Genomic DNA, 27784 nt, shown 5'->3' with positions numbered 1-27784 from the left:
TATATTTTTCCAATTTGGCCTTGATACTATTTCTCCCAGCCATTCTGGTCTTCCATTAGTTGTCGTGCGCTAGGTAAGTACGTGATATTACGAGAACATGAGAAGACGCCACTGATGATGAGAAGTTTTCACATTGATAACAGACTCGCTAACGTGCGAGGAATCCCAAAATACTTGCAGCCCCTCGAACGACATGTCATAGAATCTTTCCATACATTCAAGGGATCATCCTCGACTACGTGGATGATGAATAATTGTCTATTTTGCAGACTAGGACGTGGACGTTGCTTCCACCAAAGATAAGCTCGACAGATGCTTAGGAAAACAAGAACATCATACGTTAAAATTCAATAAATGCTCACTGCATCCAAAGCCCGGACTCATCTGAATTGGTTTAGGATGTAAACCAATTATCGTGATGACAATATGGAAGCAAGAGACCCTGCATCCATCTTGCAGAACATCCAGGGTTGCTTAACAACAAGCTTTCCTTGACCTCGTTTAGGGAATTATGTCATAACGCACTATATTGGCAGCAAATTAGAGACTGAAAGTATTACAAATGCTTTTAAGACCATGATCTGGAATGCCTTTTGAGACTGACGAACCAGTACCTACTACGTATTCCCCTAGACTACATGCGGGATTGATGAATGAGAAGATATATGCTTGGAGGATCGAGCAAAATGCCTTTCGTGAGCTTTTATTCATTTCTCATCAGCGGCAACATGTGAATGGTATATCCATAAAACCTATTTTTAACCGATTAGGAACTGAAAGCTAATGGGGATATTCTTAGGTGTAAAGGAACTACACGACGATTGTAGTCGATGTGAAAATACTCAAAGCCAATGTCCTATTAATTGAAGCATAGTTCTCCAGTATTGTTGTAGACAGTTACACAAGGAAACAAATCCGCGGATTCGGAGGTAGCACGGAGGTATCGGCTACGTCACGTGGCAAAATACTAATATATGTATGTAACTGGTTGTTGTGACCTGGTTTGGGGAGTTACGCCAGTTCTTTTCATGCAGGAAAATGATTGTTGGTCGAAGAATATTTTTAAGACAAAAGTCAAACTTTCGAATCATACGTAACATGGCAACCACTATCCCATTCCACGGATCATTCATCACACTCGAAGAACACTTCATTTCAGCGAGGGTTCGCAAAGAAAACGAGAAAGATGACTATTCCGGCTTTCCTCAACACATGGTCGACAAGTTACAAGATCTAGGTGATTCCAGAATCAAGGCGCTTGATAGTGGGGGTGTTGGTGTACAAGTCTTGTCGCATGGGCCTCTAAATGCATCTTCGTCTGTATGTGCACAAGTCAATGATGACTTAGCTCAAGCAATTTCGAAAAATCCCGCGCGACTAAAAGGATTCGCAACATTGCCAATGAGCGAGCCAACGGCTGCATCGAAAGAATTGGCTCGTTGTGTAGAGAAGCTCGGCTTCGTCGGCGCCCTCGTCGAGAATCATTCGGATGGCAAGTTCTACGATGATGAACAGTACTGGACGGTGTTCGAGAAAGCTCAAGAGCTCGATGTTCCCATTTACATTCATCCCACGTTTGCGTCGGAGGATATGATGGACCATTACAAAGGCAACTATCCCACTCCGGTAGCAATTGCCTTGAGTGCATTTGGTTGGGGGTGGCATGCCGACACTGGACTTCATATTCTGCGTCTCTACGCTGCTGGGCTCTTCGATCGGTTCCCCAACTTGAAAATCATCATCGGTCACATGGGTGAAATGCTTCCCTTTCAGTTGGATAGATGTATTCGCATCACGCAACAAATGGGTAAGAATAAAGGGCTGAGGGAAGTCTGGAAGGAGAATATCTGGGTCACTACCTCGGGAATGTTTTCTTTGGGGCCTCTTGCTTGTTTGTTGCAGAGTACGGAGCCGGATCATGTTCTCTACAGTGTTGACTATCCTTTCAGTAGTAACGAAACTGGGTCTGATTTTCTGGGTGAAATTCGAGCAAGCGGCTTGCTTGATGAGAGCGGATTTGAAGGTTTTGTGAAAGGAAATGCGGAGAAACTGTTGAAAATTAGGGTTTGATAAATAGCTTATGCTGTTTCGACACCTTTTCGATTATTATCTGTTGCGTTTTTCCTGAAAACTTTGACCCATCTACAATGAACGGTTCAAGGAAGCTCCAAATGGATTTCTTATTAACAGACAATCTTATCACCATTCATTGGTCTCTTGTTACCAGTGCTGGATTTGAATGAAAATTCGACCGGCGTGGAACAGGGAATTAAAATAGTGCTTTTGAATCGCGACTCCCCAGAGATTTATTATGATAAAAGGATGTTATGGGAACATGCCAAGATATGAACTCGTGAGGACCTGTCTTCGTTGCGGATCGTGAGGCTTCCCCACTTTTAAACGACGCCTGCACTGGTGCTGCTATCGCTCCGAGTGAACCTACTATTTACCAATTCTACATGTTTCCCTAGAATACCGACCAATTTTATTGTTAGTCCCATTTGATCCTCTGTTAAAGTCACCTATTCGCCATAGGAGTAATCTTTTATGCAAACCAATTGTCCCTAATGCCATCCCCAACGGCTGTTCGTAAACGCGTCTCCCAAGCATGTCAAACTTGTACGAAACCGTTCCACTTCTCGTACCGAATACCCAAAACTGATATGGGGCATAGGCGCGTCTAAAAAGGTTGCCACGAGATACCTGGGTCGCTAGTTCCGAAAGTGGCTGACGACTGATAGATAAAATGCGATGGGCGGAACGACGGTCCTAATGGCAGATGCGGACCTTGTACTCTAAGGAACGAACCCGAGTGTACGTATGGCGTATCCAAGAGGAGGTACGTGTCCATTGAGGGTTATCAAAGAGCTCATCGCTGATATATATAATCATATAGGAGAACACAGCTTTATACACCCAACTTTAGCGGGCTACAACAAGCTCAAGGCGATGCTGCACCGAGCATGTCTGGATCTCTGGCCCCAGATTCGAATGGCACAACTACTCATGCAAATCGCTCTGGGCAGGGCTCTGTGTTCGAGCTCTCAACGGAGGTGTGTACGCGACTTTTTCAAGCATACTTTGAGAGCATCCATCCGATGTGGCCTCTGTTATACAAACCTCTTTATACCTCTCTCGATTACACATACCCCTCTCCAAACATACCGGAGGCTTTGGTGCTGGCGATATTCTCTATAGGATCCTGTGTCGATGGTGTACGATATCCAGAGACGGACGGAGGGAATGGCTCTCGTCAAAGGGAACACTGCCCGGAACCCAAAGAATTCTTTGAAGAGTCATTTAACCTTCTCCAGCAAGGTGGCGAGCATCTGTCCCGTAGTGCAATACATATACTCACCCCATCTATCACCACTTGCCAAGTTCTTGTAATTTTGGCCCTTCAGCAGCATGGTGTTGCAGAGTATGCCCGAGCGGCTATATTGTGCGGTCTAGCTTCTGCAATGGCCATTGAGTTGCACCTCCATCGGGTTCATGAGCAAAACGACCCTGTAGAGCGCGAAATCAGATCTCGACTTTGGTGGAACCTGTACATTTTGGAGAAGATGCTTTCCGGCGAGCAAGGTAGGCCTTTTATTTTGAGAGCAGAAGAAAGTGACTGTAAGTTTTAATGCAAAGAAAATCTTCGATCGAACGATGTCTCTAAATTTCGAAATTAGGTCCTTTACCGTCTACTTCGGAATCGGATGAGTTTGAGCTCATGACTATGTCATCGGGGGAAGAATCTGGACAACGCCGAGCTAGCATGTCTGTGAAACTTCGCACGATATCAGCACTTCATACCACCATTTCGCTTTCCATCATTATCGAAGACCTGTACAAATTGATATACGGTCTTGCCGCTCGGAAGTCCATTCGAGAGAATCCAGTCTCTGGCGACAGAATTAGACTAGACCTGTGGGGTCGTTTAATGCAGTGGGAGAGGGATTTACCTCCTTCTCTGACCCTAGACCTCGAACAACTCAACTCCGTACCTGGTGTGATCACTAATGTCGTTATAATGGTAAGGAATCAGTTTTTCCCCCTTCCACTCCCTATCTTGCTGAGTATAGCTTTGCCACGTGTCGTCTGAACTCTGTTAGAAAACAAGTACAAACCTCGTACTGCTCTCATGCTTGAGTCATTGGCCGGGATTCCGACATTTTGAAGTCTACAAAGCAGTGACTACTTGTGTCCCTAACAGCTTATACATATATCAAGTCACCACAGGTGCTAGTCTTATATGCCTTCGAGTGAAGGTGCTCATTTCCACGCAAGGCTAACCTGAAATTATCAGCTTACCGAAGTCATCATGTGCCATCGGCCGTTCATACTACGATGGACTCCCGGGAAAGAAGAGGAGAACCCATTCACTATCTGCCTTCAAGCTGCATATAGAATGTGTGACATCTTGGAAAAGTATCTTGAACGATCTACATGGTGGCCGTGTGATATGGTCTTCAGTATCTTCGTCGCAGCGAGCATACTCTTGCACCATTCCAAACAGATGTCAGAAGAAGATGGCGAACAAAGTCGAGACCGTTTGAAACTTTGTATCCATTGGCTTTCTGTTCTGGGCAAGTATGTTGAACTCCACCTGATGTCTTCACGATACTTTCAGTTAGAGTTGTGCTAATGTTATGCCCATTCAGGAGTTGGAAAACCGCCGGAGCCAGGAAACAATTGTTAAACGATCTTTATGATTTACCACAAGTACTTCATGATCCAGCGACGAATGTCTCAGTGCCTGGGGAAGTCAAAGCGGTGGCCAAATCTGTGTCGCATTCAGGCGCAGTTGGACACATGACACCGCTCCCGCCTCCCTCAAATACCGTATCCACTATAGCCTCTGCAGAAGATTGGACTTTCCTGCGGGATTTCGGTGATCCAACAGACCAATTCTATGACTGGGACACAGAGCTGCGGAATCTTCTCAACTCTAATCTACAGAATGACTTGACTGGATACATCTTTCCTTAGACGAGAAAATCCCAACTGTGAAGGATCGGACTGGCGATCCTTATTCAGAGTTTGATCAACCCAAAGAAGACTTGCTATCTAGAGTCCCAGCCAAGACCAACCCACTAAACCAGACACTATAACCTCTCACTTTCACGATCTTCATCAAATGTGGCGTTTGCGCAGCGTGGCAGCTTCACAGAAGAATGCTTAACTGTTCAGATTACCAATAGCGACGCCCAAATATCGAATATCCTATTCAAGAGATTCGCACTACTATTCGCTTTGCCTTCATCCCCCCACGTATTACCTCAATCTAGCTGTCCACCATGACAGGCCCTGAGTAGTAATGCCTACCAGACAGAAGGAAAAATGCAATACCAAACAGCGCCCAACCGCCGAGTACCACGGTGGAGTAGTTCATATTTTGTTCTGTGACTGGGTTTACACCTGGAAACGCACAGAACACGATGGCTAGCAACAACCAGGCGATAGCAACAATGTTAACGAGTAGGCCAGTTCTCCGACCCATCTTCCAAGGACCGAATTCGTCGTCTCGAAAGGATAGCCGTCCGTGGCCAGCCATGTACAAGATGGGAAGGAGGTATGAGGTGTACATTCCGAGCACAGCCATGGAAAGAATAGCGTTAAATGCAGTGCTATTGCCGAGGTATATCAATCCCAGGCACATCTCTAATGCTGTAACCAATATTACCGCCCTGACGGGAATTTGTAAACTTGGATTGACCTCCGCAAAGTAAGCTGAAAAAGGAGCGGCATTGTCCCTTGCAAACGCCCAGTACGTTCGTGAGGTGGACGTCAAGCCAGCAGAATTTGCAAAAACAGCTGTAAGGTTTATAGCCAACGTCATCATTGTGGCGCTAATTGGACTCTTGGTGACCTCGAGAAACAATTGCATGAAAGGGAAGCCAGTCTTCGAAGTGAGTAAGCTTTCCAAATCTCCCAAGCAAAACAACAACATAACAGCCCACGCAAGCCCGAGGATGCCGTTGACAACCACACTTCCAACCATGGCGACTGGGACGTTTCTCGCTGGATCGGGCACTGAAATCAGTTAGCATACGCTATTCGCACTGCTTCAGTACTAGGCGCCGTGTCTAAGTAGATCCTTGCCGACCACTAGGGATGGGAGAGGGTGAATTGAGAGTAAAGTTGCATACTTTCTTCAGATAGATGACATGCAGCATCGTATCCCAAGAAAGGATACACGGCACTGAGTAAGCCAACCAGCCACGAAATGCCATCGTTTGACCACTATTGGTGGTAATTAGTGTTAAGTCTCAAGTCTCTTGGGCAAATCTAGATGACGATGTGTTACTCACCCCACTCGTGTTGCTGAATTTTAAAAACACATAATGCGCATCATGTTTGGGAGCCATGACCCCAAGAACGATCAAAAAAGCCGCAAGCCCAGCTACATGAAAAGTTCCGGCTGCTAGATTGGTATGCGGTAATATTTTGGATCCCCATATATTGACCGCGGCGGCATACCCAAGCACCAGCCAGTAGAACAACATCCCTTGCCATCTTTCTGGTATATATGTTTCGGGGTGGTTTAATGTGATAAGGGCCTGAAACTGCAGCCCAGCAGCAAACGCCTGATGTCAAAGATTAGCACTGATCTGTAATGTTTCACACCAATTGACGGGTTGGAGTGTCCTTACTGCTGAAGCCGTTAACACTATTTGGCCACCGATGCTTATCCACTATCGCAGTATCAGCCTTCGTTCTATCCGGCTTATTGAATGCTAAACAGCATATAGATGAGTTGTATTACCCCAGTGATCCAACTCGCAACACGCTTTTGCCTCGGGAAAGCCACAGCATAAACCCAATGATATTGCCCTAAGATCGTGTCAGAGTCGCTATGGGTGCCGTGTGCAGGTTTGTACTAACCTCCTGCTGTCGGAACGATGCTAGCAATCTCTCCAAGCGAAGCTGCAATTGCGACGGAGCCAATGAAACTTATGAGGTAGTTGTAAAATAAACAAGGTGCGCCACCTATTCATATCAGTCATGGTTATACTCCATCTCATTCTGGTGCTGCTTACCGTTGGTGAGTGCGGCTGCTACAACGGAGGTAACTGTACACCGATTCTGTAAGCTTACATTCTAACAAGCTGCTTTTCAGGATATTGACAGACCAGCTTCCCACGTTGCCATCAAGGCCAGACATAAAGCGCCAAGTGACAGTGTCCCGAAGCCTTTTCGAAGTTCCTCGGTCTGCCCTTCTGCCTTAGCCACCTCCAAGTCATTGAGCGTTGCCGATTTGATATTGGCGTCTTGCTCGGTAAGAGTCTTAGCCTTCTCAATATTGGCCTCCATTGAACAATTTTGTTTCCACAAGACTATATATGAAGAAGTGTCGAGCTCTTTGATTGTTTTAGAAGAATAGTTGTGTTTTTCGACAGAAAAGCCCAGAGACGCGAGTTTAATGGGGCATCTAGAAGCTAGATGATGATTCATTTATCCTAACTTTATATCTCACGAGCCAGATAGGAGGCGAAATCTTTCTTATCATACTTTATCTAGGATGTTGTCGGGACGCTGGATGGGCCGCTGCCCAGTGGAGTACCCCAATATCGAGGAATTCGCAAACCACAGGACCGGCATGTGTGTCCAAGACGAGAAAAAGAGTTTGGGCTACGTTCACCACCCTCCTAACGAACGATTTCATGCCTGGTGACCATCCCTTTCCAGCTAAGCGAGGTGATTTACGAACCTGCGCAGAGAATGGTACGACGACTAGGAGTCAGCGCTGCAGCACCACTTATGACAACCAAGGTACAGATAGCAAAGTGTAGGCACCTTGGCTTGTACCGCGGGCGTTTTCCGAGTCCATGTGAACACCGTCCAACAGAATCCGGGAATCAGACGGAGTCCGTTGTTCTCGTCCCGGCTATCAAACCGCTAACCGTGAACTTACCCGGCAGGACTCGGCACAATTCCCGCGGCAATCTTATGGGAAGCGAGCGGATAGCAAAGCATGCAGCCACTATATAGGACCATCAAGGGGCCTCTGGTCTCAGCAGGTTTGTTACCAATACGTTTCTTTATATCTCTGCCTACCCTTTCCCCCTATACACGCAACGACTGAGTCATTATGGGTGATATGGTTACTCCACTGGACCGACGGGTTCCGCATCCCCTAGAACAACTGTCAATCGGCGAGTGTAACACTGCACGAGATGTTATTCTTTCCACACATGGAGTCTCTGTAATTGATTTCCGAACTATCAATCTCGAGGAGCCACCGAAATCTTTACTGCAACCATTTCTTGATTTAGAAGCGGAAGGTCGTATACCAAAGCCAGATGCTTATCCACCCCGCTTAGCCCGAGTTGCTTACGATGTTATAAGCGAGAATAAGGTCTTTGAATTTTATGAATCTGTCGTCGAATTGGTTACGGGAGCAGTGAAGGTTAAGGAGCTTATAGATGCTTCTCATCAAGCACCGTTGGTCATGTAAGTCATCCCTTGAGCGGGCCAGAAATAGTCAAGCTAATGCCAAAAGACGGGAATTTGATCACCTCGTGGAAGCGGTATGGGCATCAAAAACTTTTCAGGATGCAATGGCCGAATTTAGCATTCCAGACGGCTTCGAGGTAATAGTTGAGCCTTGGCCTTATGGAGGCAGGGACCCGGACGACGAAGATAAACGATACTTTCAAGGATTATGCTTTGCTCAAGACAAGCGCTCTGGGAACCCAGACTCCAACTTCTATGCCTATCCACTTCCACTCATACCAGTCATGGATGCGCGGACGAAAGAGATTGTCAGAATTGATCGCCTTGGTACTGGTGGGAAGCAAGACGGACTGGCAAAGGGTACCCATAACAAAGAGATTATCAAGCATTGCAAAGGTGCGGAATACGTGCCCGAGCTTCTCGAAAACGGATCACGGAAAGACCTGAAGCCGTTGGACGTTATCCAACCTGACGGACCTTCATTCACGGTTACCGATGAAAGTTTGGTCGAGTGGCAGAAGTGGAGATTCAGAGTTGGGTTCAATCCGCGTGAGGGTGCCACTATTCATGACGTCCGATATGAAGGAAGAAGTATTGTTTACCGAATGGCAATAAGTGAGATGGTAAGCAGGAGAAAGTTTTCTTTAAAGCCGCGGCGTGCTAACATGTGCCAGACTGTCCCGTATGCTGATGCAAGGGCTCCCTTTCATCGAAAGCAGGCTTTTGACTTTGGCGATGGTGGTGCTGGAACGTGTGCCAATAATTTACAGCTAGGCTGTGACTGCTTAGGTCACATAAAAGTGAGTTTGAACTGACTCTAGGCGGAGATTGGTACTAATAACTTTGTAGTATTTTGACAGCGTCAATGTGGCCGCCGATGGGACAGCGACTGAGCAACCGAACATAGTCTGTCTTCACGAGCAGGATAACGGCATCGGGTGGAAGCATACCAACTGGCGCACAGGACGAGCTGTTGTAACGAGACATCGTGAGCTGGTTGTCCAGTTCATCATTACCCTGGCGAATTACGAGTATATTTTTGCATACAAGTTCGACCAGGCAGGTGGCATCGTGGTGGAAACAAGAGCTACTGGGATCGTCAGTGTTGTCAATATCGATGAGGGAAAAACATCGATGTATGGGAATGTCGTTTCGCCGGGAGCCATGGCTCAGAATCACCAACATATCTTTGCCGTTCGAGTTGATCCGGCTATTGATGGCCCAAACAATACCATCGTGCTTGAAGAGTCACACCCGGTGCCAACCTCTTCCGATCGCAACCCCGCAGGTAATCTGTATGAAGTTCGGCAAACTCCAATCAAGGAGTCTGGCGGCCACGATGCAGCGCCAGAACACAATCGTATCGTCAGGATCATGAATCCTAATAAGACCAATCCTATCTCGGGCAAACCGGTATCCTACAAGTTCAAGCCTCCCCCAACTCAGAAACTTCTCGCCCAGCCGGGCTCGATACAAGCTCGTCGGGCGACATTCACACAACATCACGTTTGGGTTACTAAGTACAAAGATAACGAACTTTACGCCGGCGGTCGTTACACGCTTCAGTCTCGAGATGAAGTCGATGGTGTCGCCGACGCTGCCAAACGTGCTGAAAATGTGGAGAATACCGATGTCGTTCTCTGGAGCGTATTCGGGCTTACACATAACCCTCGAGTGGAGGATTGGCCGGTTATGCCAGTTGAGATTTACCAACTACATTTCAGTCCAGGTGACTTCTTCACGGCTAATCCAGCGATCGATGTTCCTAGTCAGAGAAATCTGAGTAGCACGCTACATCAAAAGAAAAAGGGGAATTGTTGTGCAAAATAAGGGGACGAGAGCATAAGATTTTACGGGTCACTAATTGTGTTGTGGTGGAGTTTTGGCTATTCCCAATAGAGAAGCGATGATTTGTTTACATTGGTTACCGGTCACTTTAATTACCACATAAATATTCATTTATATGGCCAGCACATTTTGGGAAGAACAATGTTGTCTTTCAATATCTTAACCACCGGTGTGTTGCAAGTCTGACGGGACACCTTACGACGGTAGAACAGCAGTATCATCCCCAAAACATTATATTTCCTTAGATCCTTTGAGTGAACATACGATATTGTTTCCATTGTTGAGACTAAATGTAAATTTCAACGATTTCAACGAAAGGTGTGGTGGAGAGTTGTTTTTTCATGTCGTTATTGTTAGATGGTGTCCTGTCAGTTTTGCAATGCACTGGTGAGCCTTTTTGATGGAGAATGTTCGAGTACTATCTCGTGGCCAACCTTCAGAAATCGCCGACATAGTTGCGATAGTGCTTTAACTCCACCTCAAGGCGTCGAGACCAATTTGGTAAATTCGCCTGGACTATTGCAACGATATAGGTGCATATTCAGCGTGATAACCACCTGGGAGAACATCAAGCCCTGATGGATACGAAAATTAGCATTTCTGGCTCAAGCCTGATGTTCAAATCACGGACTGAAGAAAAAAATTGCAACTTACAACCATCAATATCTTCATCAATCACAGGCTTTTGGGTACAATTATTCATTTCAGCAATTGACTGAAGCTTCAACCCTACTGAGTCGCAATTGAAATAGCACGGCGTGTCCAAAATCTTCTGCAAAGCGTCGCCTTTCCATCCAAACACGTAATCCGCATGATTCGCATAACCCGTGGCATCTCCAAACGACCAGACGAAAGGATTAGAACCATCTGCCGGCCACTCAAGACCGTTAAAGGGCTTCGTGTCCCACACCACTTCAAACATTACTTGTGAAGTCCGAACTGGATGAGTGGCTGGACAGGGACCACCGCTTTCGAAAGTTCCTGTTTCCGGGTAGCTCATATGCGACATGTGATCTGGGCTGTCGAGGTTCTTGCCGTCCCAACAAGTCGGAAATCTAAGGGATGTCATGATTCCTTCTTTGCAACGCCGTTTGGGAAAAGCGATCAATTCTGGTTCTCGGGTGATGAACTCGTCGAGACAGGTATAAGTTAATTGTCGGAATCGACCTGCTTCTGCCAGCGTCCTGGCAAATATATCTCCGACGAACATTCGGAAGCCCTATTAGATTAGTCTCAATGGCTGCAATAGTCTAGTTTTCTGCACAACGTACTGGCTGAAATGCAGTGACTTTAGACTTCTGCGTAGAGTCATATATGGCATCCTGCATGTAGTAAACCGTCAAGCCCCCAGTCGCATTTCGAAACTGATTATTGCCCAGTTGAGGAACTCGCTTGTAGCTACCATTCTGTGCTCGAAAATAGAGAACTGCAGTCCAATAATTCGAAAAATCGTCGGCATATTGGCAGGTTGTGCACGTTGACTCTTCTGGCATATTCTTCTTCGGGTCCATGGTTGCGTTGAACGAGTTCTGTTGTTGATGGTTAGCAATTCGATGTAAGAATGATCTGTTTACCCACTCCTCCAACAATTTGATGAACATGACTAGAAGGCATCATGCCTGGGTCTACAAGCGGGTCTAATCGTTGAGTTACGAGTTGCGAACAATGTAATCGGACTACTGCGCTGCCAGGTATGGCGAACGCCAGTGGAAGAAATAAAGCCCACTTCATGGCTTTTTACCTTCTTTGTTGAGATCGCAAAAGAGTGATTGAGCTTGAAGATATAATAAGTTGTTTCTCCAGGCCGTTTTCACTGAATTGAATTGTTGCCCATGAAACACGGAACGAGAAAAAAGCAATATCCCTTAAACCGTCTCAACACTTCAAAAAGACATCCCCAATTTCTAATCTCTGTAACTTTAGCGCTCAATAACTGCCCCACACTGCAGCTATTGTAAGCGTGTAAATATCAAATTGATTGCTTAGAGGTGTAGGTCGTCAATCGATGCAGGCTATTTGTCTTCGGTTAATTTAGCTTTATGAGTAAAAGACGACAATTTGAATACACTTCTGACTGTCGTACAATTATATTGTGGAACCTGATTCGACTTTCAACTGCCGTGGACCGAGACTCTGAACGAGAATAGTAGGTTACACAGCATGCTGGTGCAGTTCTACCCCCACCAGTGAAGACAAACTCGTAGATTTGCAGCGGATCGGCCCACTCGCAGACTCTATACTTGATTGCATCTCCTTCTCAACCAGCCTCACTTGCATATACAAAGTCATACAGCTGTGCATCTTTAGATTTCTAGCTGTTCTGTTATTTAACGGAATCTATTCCGGAAACATCAGTTCATCAACCGCATCAATCCACCCCCTTCTCATGCATCCATCACATACACACATCTCTAAGCACTCTCAGCAGCCCTGACAACACGCTTGAATCCCTGCTTCGCAACTTGAGCCTTTGCAGCAGCAATGGTAGCAGCTTTATTTTGATCGAGAAATCCGCAGCCAGTTTTTCCCGCCTGAAGGGAGGCAGCCTCAGCAGAGCATACGCCTACCGTTGGGTTACCTGCGCAGCAAGCGGACGAGCAGTCGGCGTTTGAGACACAACCACCGGTGATGAATCTGGAAATTGTTAGTCTATCTAGAGATTGCGATTTTCGATTGTTCCTTCTTACTGGGATCCATCACCGAGACCGACGGAGCGTGCACCTGCGTTGTTTGGTGTAACAGCGAGGGCGGAAACAATGACTTTAATATCGTTAGAGAAATATTTCCAGCAAGTACAAGGTCTACAGAAACTTACAGGTAAGAGCAACGGCGAAAGTAATTTGAACCATTTTGAAAGTTGTTTGAGGAGTTTGAGGGTTGTGTAAAAGAGAATGTGTGAATTAAAAGAATGTAGTGGGTGTGAAAGAACGACGCCGGGTCGGTAAGTTTTGAAAAGAAGAGACTGAAATGATTAAAGCTGATGAACTGGAATGAATGAAGAACAAATCTTCTCGCCCGGGTCTCAATATCTTATATACTTTCGTGTTGCTAGATTCGCTTACTTCCAGAAGGTCAGTGTTGCTGTCGTCGCGACTGACAGCGTTACAGATGTTCATCCGGACGCTTCGCTTCAGGGGACATCAGACGTCAAACCGCAGATCATCAGCCACGCAAACCCAGCAGGTGGGGAAACTTTGCGGCGGCGGCAGTCTTACGATCTGTTCGGCTCCAGATTATTGTGAGATCGGCTCAGTCGGTAGCTGGAAAGAGCATATATATCCGTGCATCTTATGCGGCAACTCGGACAGGCTGCGTTTAATCGACATATTTCCCTCTTGGGTATACGATGTCAAGTCGCTGATGTAACAGTAACTGTACATTCCATGTTCGTGATTGGATATATTTGTCTTGGAAAGTAGACAATTGACGCGGCTTGTTCGAAGTTTTAAAGCAGCTTTACACGATGGCCACGACATGCTAGGATTGATTTCTCACTTGGATAAGCTCGCGGTGGACAAAATAAGTGGCAGTCAAAACACGGTATTTCTTCGATTAAGTTGACGAATATCGTTATTTAGTGGACCAATTTAGAGCAATATGAGCCATTTCGTCTATTACTTTAACTAAATAAGACTTCTTACGCTCTGTTCGAAGTCGACTTGTCTAGCCCAAGTTTACTGCGCAGGTGACTGGCACTTATTTGTCCTCCGCAAGATAAGTCACATCTTCCACCAAATCATCAGTGTTATTAACTGCATCAGACTGTCGACAACCATGAGAGAAAGGCCTGCATGAGTCGGTACGATTCGATCGTCAATCTTCATTATGGTAGAACATCGACGTAACTTATCTTGATAATGAAAATATGAAAAGTTTGCACTGGTGGTACAGCGGGCTTGACATACTTTTCGTCGGATCAAAAACATAACACTTCTCAACCTTTCCCTTGCAGCGGGGATCTGAAGATAAAAACCTATATCAGAAAAGAAACAAAGAACAACAGGTCAAATAATTGAAAAGATACCAGAATCCACGGTCGCCGACGCGATAGGAGAGTTTTTTTTGGGCACGACGATTCGACGTGGTTGAAGAAGTGGAATCAATTTCAGACTTATTTCAAAGACGATGTAATTTTCGTTGTACTGTGCGAGAAAGCTAGAACCATAACAAAAGACCAATGGCTCTTTCCTCCGCAAAAAATTATTTCCCTACGGTTATCTGTTGAAGTGAATGTGGTAGGGGACGGTCCAATTTCGTCACACTTTTCCCCACGCTCAACATCATATTATTTTTTTCGAGCGAAGGACGTCACGAGAAGCCCCCAATCAAGAAGAAAGGGATCAGAAGTTGATTTCAGCACCGAGCGGGCTCTGAAAAAAATTGTTTCACCCTGTCAATGAAAATACTAGATGTAGATACACACAAAAATACCGCAAATTCTTTTGGAGAACGATCCCACGATTATGAAGTTTGAATTTTTAAATTCGAGATTTAAATGCGCGGCAACTGTACCGCAACGTGTGATTACTGGCTAGGATCAGTTTTCGCCAGATACGTAGTCGCCATCCATTCAGTAGGAAGCATCTCAATTTCCAACATCCCACACGTCGCACGTGAAAATATTCCTGCCGTGTAGTCACGCGAGCTGATGCCTAGGAAAAGGAGATCTATGATTTTGACAAAAGAATGGTCAAATAATTCTAATGAACATCGTAGACTTGGGCAAACGAGCTGGCAAAAGCATGTTCTGGTCGGAAAATGTGCCCAAAAATATTGGAGAGTTTTTGAGTCCACCCAAATCCAGAATCTTTCCATAGAACTAATGTTCACATTCCCCAGTTGGAAAGCGGAGAGTATGTTTCGGCATCCGTTCCTGTTCTGTTTCAGACATGGCAACCATCTCGTCCTTCGTGGGGAGAAAGTGCATTAGCCCTCTGTAAAGAGGGAGGAATGGTATTTTTTTGACAAAGTTATCACTTTGAAGCCTCACAAGAATGATTGGCTGGATATGTTTGGTTTAAACGAATTGATAAACCTGCCATTCTTTTGTGTGGAACACTAAGCTATATTGGTCGCCGAGGTGAATCAGATTCGGAGCGCGTTTCTCACGCGCACACGATGCTTTAACGGGTTTTCGAGTCCAGGAGAAAATTCAAAATGCACTTTAAAGATGACAGGGACAGTTTTATACCGATCTGTAGTAGGTTTGTATTTTGATTGATGCAAACTCAGTTACAAACATCAGTTTCCGTCCTGATTGATTAGAGCTCATTTACGAACACCGGACTCCTTTCATCAAATAGCTTTTCATACAAACTTCCAAAACCTGTCTAATCTCAATTCATCCATCTATCAAACAAGAGAAAAACTCAGCCTCGTACTGTACGTCAGCTTGAAAGTGACCCTCAGCATCTATTGCCCACCAACAAGCAGTTTCTCAACATCCTCAACATTCTCAACCAACAGACTGGGATATTCTTTGAAAAAGCGCTCAGGAGTCAACATTTGACAAGTAGAATCTTCTTCATCAATCTTGTCTTGGTAGGCAAGAATATCCTCCAAGTGGTTAGCTGTAAAATTCACTGTATAATAGATGAGAAGAACGCTTACAAAATCTTTGGTATCCAACTCTGGGTTAGAATCCGATGCATCGTTCCAGTATACTGCAGCGTCACGGGACTCGACCTTTACAGTATTAGCCTCAGAACACGCACGATTCTTGATGCATGACTTACTTCGTTGAGCAGACAATTCAAGTGAACCTTTGCCATGTCGGAAACGTCCTGCTCGGACTTCAAGGCGACAAGTTGCGTGACGATACCAACACCACGTTGAAGGGCTTGTTGATCGGCTAACAAGGCCTTGAACTTTCGCAGGAGGAAGTGAACCCAAGCAGCTTCAGTGACTTGTTTGGTGACAATTTTGCCGATGTTGAGGTTGGTCAGTTCCTCTGCAAAGGAGCGAAAATTGATCTTGGGATTTGCCATCAGACCAATGAAGTTAATATCTCCGTCAGGGATCATGATATCCTTAGGGATGGGATAATCAACTCGCATGCCGATAGAGTCCCAACTCATGGTGAGATTTCCATACAGCTTCTTGGATGCCTCAGAGAATTGACGTGTCATGGGGAATCTTGTTGGGAAGTTCTCAAGGTGTGTGATCTGGAGACGTGAACGTAGCGCCATGGAGACACCGTACTCCGGACAAAACATCTCGAGCGCTGTCATGACCGAATCATCTTGGTCAATGCGTACAACTTGATTAAGGCGTACCGGAAGTTGAGTGTCTGAGAGGAACACTGGGACCGTTGGTGTGTTGCGCTTGAGCAACGGCAAGGCTGTGTCGACGCGATGGAATTGCTGGGGGGAGTCCATGATTGGAATGATTGGACCGTTACGTCGCAATACCGACGACATGATGAGAGGATTGATGGGGTTTTTGAAAGAAGATTGGCAAGAAAGATGGCTTGAAACAACGTCTGTCGAAGCTGTCGAAAAGTTGATGTTTTTTTTAGGAGTCGATGGGAGCGGTCTCGAGATTTTATACTTGAGAAACTTGCTCATGTTCACCAGAATCACCAGAATGGTTACTGGTTTTCTCGGCCGACGCGTCTTCCAAGCTTGCACCTGAAGAGGTAGATTAGACTTTTTGTTGATGCCTCGTGGCACTGAAATCGTACGTTGACACGGAGTTTTCGGTCTACGGCTTCAGTGAATGTGCAATGTTGAGAAGGTTTTCTGTTGAGCCGAGGCGCTTCTGCGAAGCTGGCAGATTATCAGTGAATATAACAACAAACAGCAATTGCTGCCTTGAGACGGGTGGAACCGCGTGGAAGCGCGTCCAGATGGGAGCGCTCGCACGTTGAAGAGTAGGATAATACCATTGCTTTGGATGGGATAAATTAGAGAAAAGATTCCGGGCTATCAAATCGTAGTCTTTTCTAAACATGGTGCAGCTCGTAATTTCGTCGAAGACATTCGCTAGCGCAAGCTCGCATAAAGTGAAGAAGAAAAGGGGCAGGGTGCTGCAAAGCCCACAACCAACACCCAGAACACCAATAAACCAAGGTGAAATAACGCATGAACAACTCTAAATAAATTGAGATAAACTATAATTGCTTTACTTGCCTGCAGGTTACAAAATAACGAAGTGTTTAATAGTTGGAGTGGTGCTCGCTTATCACTCAGGGGTCAAAACTCCTCTAGCTTGAAGTCATATAAAGGTTATGTGAACAGCTTTTTCACCTAATACTAATCATAAACATGGTATTCACCTTTTTCAAAGGACAGATTTGTATGACTTGACTCATTTTATTCAACAAAGATCAGCCCCAAAATATGTCGCTTATGTAAACTAATTTAACGTATTTCCACAAACTCAAAGATTCAAACAGAGGACTGTAAAGGAGCTAACTCAATTAATTCAACCATCAACCAGCTCTTCAGTTCTGCAGCAATCTCATTCTTCACTTGTGACACTCGTCTTCAGTCGAAAGAGCAAGAGAATTAGCAAGTGACGAAAAGTCTGCTTTGATTTGGAAATCGAGAAATGAGGTATTGAAAGTCCAAAAGCAAACGAACCATTGTAGCTTAGTAACCTTCCAATTATTGTATCAATACAACTTCAATGAGCCTCTTCCAATATGACAATAAATCAAGAACAACAAGAAATAAGCTGATAGCTAAGTCCGTTCTAGGTCCTCGTTATGTGAATTTCCGGAAAGAATTTAAACAACCCCTCTTTTTAACGAGATCAACTCATTTACGTAGTTTTGGCTACAAGAATATCTTGTCAAAAGAGAAAGAATGGTGCGTTCTAAGGTAAATCATTCATTATCAAATTATTAAAAAGCCCAAAGCCAAGAAGCTAATTACAAGAAGATTTACGTTTGAAAATGACAAGTCTTAACAACTTAGAATTCTTCAGACAATGTCAAAAGACCCAAACTATTCGTCTCATGACATACTTTAAATAAAAGACATCTGCTCAGACATCTTAAACTGCTTAATCTGATCAAATTATACCCCTCTCAATACGGAATCAGCAACAAAAGTCCCAAACCACATTAACAGAAAATGAAATTTCGTTTCAAGGAACGATAAATTGCATGCTGCAGAACTCCTAGAATTTGACAACCTCACATCTAGTTCATCTCATCGTGAAATAAGAAAGAAAGTTCTCATTCCCAAAATTCGAAACCAAGCGTTTTAATTTTCAATTGTAAAATCGATGAAAATAAAGCTCGTCTGCCAGTGTAACTGCGACACTACAGAAATGACCCCTAAAATACGCAGGTAGATTAAGCAGGTGTAAATTGAACGCTGGTATCCTTGGATGAACAATCCTCTGGGCTTGTTAGATGTGATATGAGGCGTGCTTACTTGTTAGTGTCGATATTCTGTAATTTAGGCGACCCGTGCCTATAAATGCAGAATCTGATCACCTGTTCATTTGATCGTAGTCACAGTTCTTCTCGAGGCAGGGTAGTCGCGATCAACAATTTACTTCGTCAACGGAACGGACGCTGTTCATTTTACATATCATAATGAGACGATAATTGCACATTCTTCTTCAACCATATAATCATATCCGCAATACATACAAGGACAGTTGTACTCCCATTCCTTGTTCCTTCCTTGAAGAAACACATCCAGCCGCGAAGAACAACGTTCATCTCCCACTAATATCAAAATTATCGCAACTGATCCAGTGATAACAAACTCTTCTACCAAGGTATGAAAACCAAAGAAAAATTACATCTCCCTGCCAATCTATCAACCAAAACTTCCCCAGCGTAATCGAGGATAAACAAGCCTTAACTCCGCTTGAGAAAGGTTATAGCTCAAAAGTAAACTGTCTACCATTTTCAAGTCGACGATCGTCACAATTAATTTCATCCAGACGCAGTATCTATCACATCTATGTTCCGAGTTCCCTGTAATCTAGCATACTGATATCGAGTGATAGAACATTAAATTCGAAACTTTTACAGCCCAGTAATCTACCCCAAAACATCTCACTCACAAAAACCTACCACCTCAACCAGCCGATTTATGATAAAATTGCATCGCAACTAAATCCATTTCTCTTTTCCCAAACCTTCCGGATTCTCTCATAACACAACACATCAACCTCCTCAGCATTCCAGTCTAGCACGCTCATTTCAACCCACGCTCCCTCCTCAAGTCCTCAACATCAAACCAAAACCACATCGCACGTTCCAAGCTTCCACATACAGATTCACTCATACCGTAACGCAACCCTACCACTTCCTTCCAATCCGACGATCACAACACACACCCCTCCTCCACCACCCCTCCCATCCGACCTACTTGATCTGCTTCAAACATCCATCTCAAATTCACAGCCAGAGCTCAAATTTTAACTCAAAATAGACGAAAAAATTAAATATACCTAATCACGTCGCCTCGCACCAGATGGAAACTCGCAAAAGAATTATCAAGAATACTTCCTCATGCTCGAGCTGTAAGATTTTCGACAGACCGGGACGGGGACTTGAGAGCCGAATAGGATCAGGCTCCCGCGCACTCATTTTAGATTCCCCAATAATCAAGACCAGAAAACTATATTCACCAAAAGCACAACGATCACGCACAAAAACCTACCATTTTCCAAACAAATAGCATCACCAGCAGCTGCCAACAAAAGTATTGTGAACTTTTAATTATATTCTTCCTCTGCCTATTCCTACTCTCCTCCTAATATTTCTATATTCCACTCCACCCCATTTCGTACACTCAATAATCAATTCTTCTTTGAATCCTTAAAACGCCCAATCGGTGGTATACACTTTAAAAGCACTGACAACCCATGGTATGGTACATGCATGTCTACAAAGAAATATGTATCCGAACTCCAATATCAATATGTCCTCCAATTTACGCCCGGGAGCCAGGAAATACTAGGACCTGGAATGGCTCAATTACTCCTCCTCCTCACGAACTGGACTGGCTGCACGGCTTTGGGCAGGTGTGTGTCCTGGTGTCGCTCTGGGCGTACGTCTTCCGGCAGTACCCGAGAGACTGTTTTGTCGGCTTCCGGTAGCTTGACGGACACGAAGATCTTGCTGAGAACGAGCAAAGCTGCTGGCACGGCTGCCAGTTGGTCGCTTGCTCAAGCGTCGGCCTTGGACGTCTTGCTGCTCTCGCGCATTGGAAAGTTGCTGTGCGAATGGAGAACGCTTTCGGAGTACCGGTCCCTTCCAGTAGATAACATACACGGCAATAACCAGTACAAAAGAAATGCAAGCAAGAATGGTGGATGCATATGCAAGTGGTTTATCTCCGATATCTTCAAACACGTTAGCAATCAATAAGATGAAGAGAATACCAAGGCTTACTCTGGAAGAAGGGGGTTGCTGGCACTGTAAGAACACCTGCAAGGAAATCACGGGCCCATCCGTTTCCACCTGTTGCTGATGCCGAATACGGTCCGTAAGCACAGATCATGTAGTCAATCGTGGCCATGTAGATGGCGTAGTTGGCGATACCGACAATAGCTGCGAAAATCGAAGATGCAATCCATGGCAATGGTGGACCAGTAGATGTCCAAGCAAAGCCGATCAAGCCAATGGGCAAGCAAGGTGCGGTGTAAAGAAGCCACCAAAGTCGGGACTCGTATTGCGCTGTCTCATCCTCGGGTTTGGCCCTTCGCTCGGCGATGTTCCGCTTAATGACTGGAATAAAGGAAAACCAGGCAATGAAATAGCCGATCAAGATAGGGATGAATGCCAATCCAAGTTCGACGGTTCCAAATCCCCATTGCTTGTAGACGAGCGAGAAAGATTGGATGAACATGAAGATCAGTGCATCAGAGAATCCAGAGAGGAGCGAAAGTGTGAGAACGATAGGCTCGGTCAAGAACATCTTGAATGGTCGAATCCAGGTTACGAGGATCTCCTTGGCTGAGAAACGCTCACGGAAAGGAACCAACTCGTTTGGCCCCCAGATATTTTCCTCTCTTCCTTCTTTTGCAGATGCCTCGCGTCTCCTCTTTGCGATTTTATCCATCATGATAGTAGAACGGGTCTCTGGAACGCACACGAAATGGAGGATTTGGACGGCTCCGCCGAAAATCAATTGAAGCCAGATACTCCACCTCCAACCCAAGTATGCCTCGGAAAAACCACCAATAACAGGGCCCAAAACCGAACCACCGACCGAAGAGAAGACGACAAAGGCGACAGCATATTGTTGGGTGTCAGCCTCCCACATGTCTGCAATCATACCCAGAGTAACGGAACCGCCAGCGGAGGAGAGACCGCCAAGGGCTCGACCGACCATAATTGTGGTGAAGTTTTTCCCAAGAGCCACAGGGAGTTGCCAGACGTTGACGAGAAACAAACTCAATTGCAAAATAGGCTTCCTTCCCAACTCTTCACTCCAAGGTGCCCAGAGTTCACAGCCAAAAGCGTATAGGACAAGGAAGATCATGGCACCGCATCGGCCAGCCTGTGCACTGATGCCAAATTCTTCCGACATACCAGGAACCGCATTTGAGTACAAGCTGGTATTGAAGTTCATGGATACCTGGACCAGAAAGATGACGGTCAGAATCCACCACTTCTTCTTTTCCGGGAATGCATATCCAAGCTCATCGTAGCACATGTCCTCGGTGAGCTCCATCTTATCATTCGTCCCGACTTTTTCGGCGTCTGGTAGGTCATCTGAACCTTTGGTGACCGCGGGAGCAACTGTTGTCTCACCCCAGTGAGGATGATTGCGAGGGCGGCCTGTCTCATTGGCGGCCGGCGCATTCGCGGGCTGAGCATTTTCAATTTGTTCATTGTCCGTTTCGACCTTGGTGTGTTCCGAGCCAGCAGAACTGCTTGCGGAGTGGTCGTTTGAGTTTAGGATTCTCTCGTTATTGTGATCGGGTCCCGCGAGGGGCCCGGCTGGAGGGTCGGAAGGCATGATGAAGTAGTCGATATAGAATCGATAGATGCGGAAGTTGTGTGTATTGATGTGTGGCGGATGGATAGATTAAGTATCTATGTATGGGATTTATGGATGAAAAAATGCGGATATCCTACTATCACTTCACGGCCATGATCGACACTGATATTCAGGGTTGAAGGTAAGGAAGGGTAGCTGCGAGAAGGGTCGAAAAAAGCTGGGGACAGAGTAGCATTATAAACACGGTCGGTCTTGCTTATCGCATCGTATCGATTCTCGATCTAGTAGCCGTCGCGCTGCAGCTACGAAATATTCGAGTGCTCGTGGTGTACTAGCGCGACTAGCTCTGGAGTACTATGGGAGTCAAAGGTCTTAGTACGTCATTACCACGAGAGCAAGCTGTGAGCAGCCAGACCTAAAGGGGGAAAGAGCGCTTACTCGGCGAGATCGAGGCGCACGAGGCGTCCATCAAATGCAAGCTTGGCATGGCATTTGCATCTTTACGCCGCCTGCACTATTACAGCGTACGCACGAAAACGCGGGGTGAGGAGTTGAATTGGCCGGTGGCATTGTTATTTCCATAGCTGGCGATTGTCGGCGAAGTGGTTCACGCAGGTTCCCTTTCGTGGTCAACATTCTACTGACTACTTGGTCTCGATAGTGTCGTCCGTTCCATGCAGATACACTCAACTCAGTCATTCACCTCGTCCTCCACTCAATCCTCCCCCAATTGATACGGGCCCAGTTCCTGTCCCCCACACGAAGTTGAGTGTCCAATCCAGATCCGCCGAAACACCGCTACACCCATCTTCAAGAGTGGATTAGGATAAGTGGACAAGACTCCAGGCGAACCGAGGAAGCCGCCGAGCTGCTTGGCTTGGACTTGTTCTCCCTGGAAAGCTTTTCACGTCAAAAGCTTGTACGGATGCCTGAATGTGTCTTGACTACACTTTACTCTCCCGGCCAAAATCTTGCTGTTGGAACTGCATGGACAGGATCGAGCTGCATGTAGCCATCATCCAACATGCACGGAGCTGATCCTTTGAGCGTATGAACTTGATTGGATTGATATGTGCCAAAAGAGACCTGTTCACCCGGCTCTTGATCTCAGGGACCTGGGGAAGTCAATTCTCGATGCGACGCGACAAGCGGATGCACAGCAATTCTCGTACGGAGATCCAGCGTGACGTTGGAGCGATGACGTCAACTGCAGCAACGGGGAAGAGGGCGAGCACGCCTCAACTCCACCTGGGCACGCAGAAGTTTACCTTCCTACCCCACAAGAACAAACGGCGCATTGGCCCGTATCCTTTGATTTTCAAGAGCGAACTGGTTACTGAAATCAGAAGAAACCGTGGAGTAATAATTGATTGTTTGAGACTTTCAAAAAAGTGATGTTGTGTTACGATTGAGCCTCATCCGCTCTCAAATCTCCAGCCAACCAGAGACCAATGGCGACGAGACAAGCAATGCCAAATTTGCCCAGTATTCCTCCAAACGCCACACCGCAACTTTGCCAATCTACCTTGGCGATTGCTTGCAGCAATTGCTTATTCGGACAGTCTCGGGCCTACCGACAGGAAATGCAATGAAATGAATCATTTGATCGGTCTCTTTCTCGGTCCGTCATAACCTTTTCCTGGCATTTGGTGGGGACGAAAGTTGGATCATGCTTATCGGAGATGCTCATTTCGGCCGATCAAGTTTTTGCTCTAGCCACGTGACCGTCCTCCCACTGGAATGCGTGTGACCAACCGAACTTTGCTTATTGTTTCCACCACCCCATACTGTTCATTATGAAAGGACAGGAATGTTTCCAAATCCGCAGATACTTCAAGTTCGCCTTGATTTAGCCAAGTGCCTATGATGAGTTCGTCTTGACTAGTGACTTGACTAGTGATGTTTTTCATAATCAACACTATCCAATCATCTTAGCTTTGGAAGACAACTGGAGTTCCTCATTCAATATTCTAGGTATGATGTTTTCCTTTGTTTTTGTTGCTAACCCTTACTAGTGTGTTCACAACATATGCGAACAACTTACAAGAGGAAATTCGATTTTGGGTAGTTCCGATACACTTCTTCCATTACTCGAGTGGTCAATGGTTGAAGCTATTAGTCAGACCTAACAACCCCTCAAAAAATGGGGCTCCTAGCAGTGAGGTAGAACCGTCAAATGTATACTGTACTTGTAGATACTTAACGTGCCTTAGGAGGGTCTGTTAGTTTGCAAGTTGTCATTGGTTCGTCCTTCGTGCGCCTTCAGACACCACGCAGTATTCATGTTCAAAAGGCTCACGACTCAAAGATCTAGAATTTGTCTGCTAGATTTCAAAGACCATAACTACCTACTAATGCACGACGCCTAACTCGCGCACATTTCATCGACCAGATTCAAGATGCAAAAATCGCACTGTAAGAGTCGCAGATTGTCGAGGGGGAAATACTCTAAAATTTGCGTCATATCCAAATCGACTCATCAACTTTCAAGTATCAAGTACACGACAGCTAAAATAAGGATTTGCATTTTCTATATTCATTCCACGTTCAAAAACACGGTTATCAAACCCATACCGCCCTACCTAATTGGATAGCAAAATGTACTAATTAATACTAACCACACTACACTCCAACCACACTTACAACCAAGCCAAGAAAATTAAGAAGCTTCTTGGCAGGTAAATTCTTGGAGGTCATGTGCTGGGGGTTTGCTAGTATCGAGACTGCTTGGGTCGCTCTTAGTGAGTGGTTGTATTGGTTACCAGAGAATCGTGCGATGATGGTAGGTTTTGAGCTGAAATGGTAAATGACGATGAGATGGTTTGATGCTGACGATGTTTAGAATTGAGGGCCTGGCCTGGAGTGTTGATGTAGAAGTGTCGTAGCATGGGTTCTTCATTGTAATTAACGTCACGATTCGTCTATGAATCGGTGTGCAAACCGTGGTTTTGGGAGTTAGAAGTCAACAATCTGATAAAATATGAGTGACGAGGAGCTTGATCGCATTCGATCAAGTTTGAATTCGTGATTGTTATATTTATTGAGGTTGACGCCTGAGTTCAATGTTCTAAAGTGACATTCGATCAAGTAGAATCCTAGCGTTTCAACCAATTTCGCGCCGAAGACATTGTCTTGTTACATAAACTGGCTTCAGATCCCCATCGCACATTCTTTCAAGCTCGTTCTTCGCTGAGCTGTTTCATGATGACTATCTACGCTGAGCTCGACGAGCTCAGATAAGAATCCTGTCCCAACAAGGCTAGAAATATTGCGAAACTCCCGAACGGTTAGGTGTCTCTGTCCAAGCCATTGAATTCGCTAGCTAGATTTTGCAGTATCGATGTGTAGTGTGTTCGACGTGTTGGAGACACGGGAATCGTAGACTCTGTGGAACAGATGAACGAGTCGCTTTGGACGAGCTTCTGAGGGCTTACACTTCTTGACATTTGGTATCCCTTCCAGTATCTAGAGTTATCCTTAGATTTGGGGGCCCTTAAAATAAGTCACGGCTCTTTAGCAGTTGAATCGTGAGAGAAATACTCAGACTCAAGTAAGCGTCTAGGTATTCCTAGGCTATAGGACCAATTGTTGACGTTTGAGGAACAAGCACGCTGCTTAATACTTGAATATATCGCTATTACGAGGTTCAAGAGTAGCTATAGGATATCTGAAGAATGCTGAATTTAGACTATTCGTGCTTAGTTCGGCTAGTTGAAGTCTATTAAAAGTTGCTCTGAGCTTGGATTGAAAAATATTTATGGGCAATTTAAAATCAGGTATTCATTGTGGAAGAAATGCTTCGAAAACCCGTCTTCCCATTCAAGCAAAATTGTTACCGATCCTCTCATTCCGATATTCAAGCCACGCAAATCAGCAATACGCACATCGCCAAACAAGAAATAAGAGGGAATAAAGTTCAAGCCACCAAATACAACAGCCGCTCTCTACTCCCTAACAACCCAACCTCCCTCCACAGCCCTCAAAAGTGGACTATCAAAAACACCCACAACCTTCTCCGCGCGCTCCTCACCCAATACCTCTTTCCAGCGTGATCCCTGTTTCATGGCTACGCCAACAGAAGTGACCCTACAATTTAATTGCTCGCTCTCCAGGAAATTCCAGATTGCGAGGAGGGTTTGGCCTTGGTTTATGTTAGGATGTGTTGTAGGAGGTTTGGTGAGAGGCAGAAAATGGGCATACCTGAACTAATTGCGTCGTCAACGATTAAGACGCGTTGGTCTTTGACGAGAGGGAGAAGTGCGGGGTCTAGGTAGACTTTTTTGATCATGTCGGGGGAGGTGATGGAGGTGAGGTTTGTGGATAGCTCGTCTTTGAACCAGAATTTTCGGGAGTAGCCTAGGGGTATGTATCTTGCTAAGAATCCATCAGCATCTATTTCCTTTCATATCTTTGATTCATGAGGGAAATGAGAGAAGTGGGGGTTACAGTGACCCAATTCCTTCGCCACGGCAGCTGCAATACCGAGGCCTAGCGTTGGAAGTCCAATCACAATATCGATATGAGAGCTATATTTCCACTTTATCAAGCTAGCGAGCTGTGATGCTAGGGTTTCGGATACGGCGAAAGAGCATTGTGTGAGGGAGAGTGAGGCCACTGCTTCTTTTGGGGCTGAGTCTGGTGTGCTGGATGGGAGTGGACGTATAGGGAGGTAGAGAAATTTATCATCAAGGAGAAGAGCTGGATATTTGAACTTCCTTGGGGCTCGTTAGCTGGTTGTTGATTCAACATCAGATGGTTGTGATTGACAAGAAAAGGAAAGAGCTGCAGTATGTACCATGGCGCTTCTGGAATAGGTCTATCGTGGTCTTCAATTTCTTGCCAGTACTCGGTCGTTGGTTCCGTAAAGTGTGTTTCCGCCATTTTTGGAAATTTATCTGTCTGCTTCAAACTGTTGATTTCGAGGGACAAGCAGAAGCAAGCTAGCTAGATAAGGTAAGTCGTATGCAGGAGTCGGGTAAATATTTGATGACTGAAATAAAGAGAAAGCAAGCGTGGAAGTGATTAAAGGGTAGGAAAGATCAAAGATAGGTAAAGAAGGTATTTTGCAAAGACGTGTGAATAATTTAAGATTGATTATCGAGCTTCTCGACGATACAGCAGAACACGTGCTATGAATCACGACTGAAAACTTAGGATATTACATTTGTTATTTGAATGCCTTTAGTGGTGATAAACTAGTTCTCGGTTGTGTTATAATATATTCTCTGTTGGATCTAGACTTCTAGACCCAGAGCAAAATTGCTTTTACAGAAAAGACTCGTCGACGCAACCACGGTGCAAGGGAGGGTATGGATTTAAACACACCTGATATCCATTTATCGAAACACAATGTGCTCAAAATGATGGACTCTCCGACGCGAGAAACCGACTACCTTGCCATCAGAAGGGTAGGTCGGGGGTAAAAATAGACTGAGGTCAGGGTATGCGACACGAAGCTCCCTAAAACAGCGAAATAATAACCATTAAAATATATGATATTTAGATGAAACAGCAATGTAATATTGTAGAGTACTTTCTAGTTTAATCATGCTCAAAAAATGTGTTGTAAATCA

At 45.2% G+C, this 27784-nt stretch overlaps 8 protein-coding genes across 8 annotated transcripts; 2 read left to right on the top strand and 6 right to left on the bottom strand.

Annotated features, from left to right (window-relative positions):
- Nucleotides 1-1098: 1098 nt before the first annotated feature.
- Nucleotides 1099-4977, top strand: GLAREA_01773 (Metallo-dependent hydrolase; the record flags this gene model as incomplete). The annotated part of the gene is made up of 6 exons (XM_008088989.1): nt 1099-2064; nt 2742-2839; nt 2897-3618; nt 3678-4021; nt 4295-4578; nt 4650-4977. 6 exons carry the CDS (start codon nt 1099-1101, stop codon nt 4975-4977), a joined length of 2742 nt encoding a protein of 913 aa, XP_008087180.1.
- Nucleotides 4978-5272: 295 nt separating this feature from the next.
- Nucleotides 5273-7302, bottom strand: GLAREA_01772 (amino acid permease; the record flags this gene model as incomplete). The annotated part of the gene is made up of 8 exons (XM_008088988.1): nt 5273-6021; nt 6138-6231; nt 6300-6575; nt 6642-6683; nt 6755-6822; nt 6874-6978; nt 7029-7061; nt 7122-7302. 8 exons carry the CDS (start codon nt 7300-7302, stop codon nt 5273-5275), a joined length of 1548 nt encoding a protein of 515 aa, XP_008087179.1.
- A 778-nt stretch (nt 7303-8080) lies between these two features.
- Nucleotides 8081-10275, top strand: GLAREA_01771 (Amine oxidase catalytic; the record flags this gene model as incomplete). The annotated part of the gene is made up of 4 exons (XM_008088987.1): nt 8081-8442; nt 8492-9068; nt 9120-9245; nt 9295-10275. The coding sequence occupies 4 exons, from the start codon at nt 8081-8083 to the stop codon at nt 10273-10275; spliced, it is 2046 nt and encodes a 681-aa protein (XP_008087178.1).
- Nucleotides 10276-10809: 534 nt separating this feature from the next.
- On the bottom strand, nt 10810-12024 carry GLAREA_01770 (uncharacterized protein; the record flags this gene model as incomplete). The annotated part of the gene is made up of 4 exons (XM_008088986.1): nt 10810-10868; nt 10948-11512; nt 11565-11822; nt 11872-12024. 4 exons carry the CDS (start codon nt 12022-12024, stop codon nt 10810-10812), a joined length of 1035 nt encoding a protein of 344 aa, XP_008087177.1.
- Nucleotides 12025-12704: 680 nt separating this feature from the next.
- On the bottom strand, nt 12705-13142 carry GLAREA_01769 (biotrophy-associated secreted protein 2; the record flags this gene model as incomplete). The annotated part of the gene is made up of 3 exons (XM_008088985.1): nt 12705-12927; nt 12981-13053; nt 13109-13142. The coding sequence occupies 3 exons, from the start codon at nt 13140-13142 to the stop codon at nt 12705-12707; spliced, it is 330 nt and encodes a 109-aa protein (XP_008087176.1).
- Nucleotides 13143-15705: 2563 nt separating this feature from the next.
- Nucleotides 15706-16712, bottom strand: GLAREA_01768 (uncharacterized protein; the record flags this gene model as incomplete). The annotated part of the gene is made up of 3 exons (XM_008088984.1): nt 15706-15849; nt 15904-15978; nt 16029-16712. 3 exons carry the CDS (start codon nt 16710-16712, stop codon nt 15706-15708), a joined length of 903 nt encoding a protein of 300 aa, XP_008087175.1.
- A 3527-nt stretch (nt 16713-20239) lies between these two features.
- GLAREA_01767 (MFS general substrate transporter) lies at nt 20240-22229 on the bottom strand (the record flags this gene model as incomplete). The annotated part of the gene is made up of 2 exons (XM_008088983.1): nt 20240-20607; nt 20657-22229. The coding sequence occupies 2 exons, from the start codon at nt 22227-22229 to the stop codon at nt 20240-20242; spliced, it is 1941 nt and encodes a 646-aa protein (XP_008087174.1).
- Nucleotides 22230-26155: 3926 nt separating this feature from the next.
- Nucleotides 26156-27092, bottom strand: GLAREA_01766 (PRTase-like protein; the record flags this gene model as incomplete). Its single annotated transcript, XM_008088982.1, has 4 exons — nt 26156-26352; nt 26412-26585; nt 26658-26926; nt 27007-27092. The coding sequence occupies 4 exons, from the start codon at nt 27090-27092 to the stop codon at nt 26156-26158; spliced, it is 726 nt and encodes a 241-aa protein (XP_008087173.1).
- Nucleotides 27093-27784: the final 692 nt, after the last annotated feature.

Source organism: Glarea lozoyensis, assembly GCF_000409485.1.
Source record: "Glarea lozoyensis ATCC 20868 chromosome Unknown GLAREA7, whole genome shotgun sequence".
NCBI lineage: Eukaryota > Fungi > Ascomycota > Leotiomycetes > Helotiales > Helotiaceae > Glarea > Glarea lozoyensis.
The sequence above is the reverse complement of the archived record's forward strand: the minus strand, read 5'-3'. Positions and strand labels throughout refer to the sequence as shown.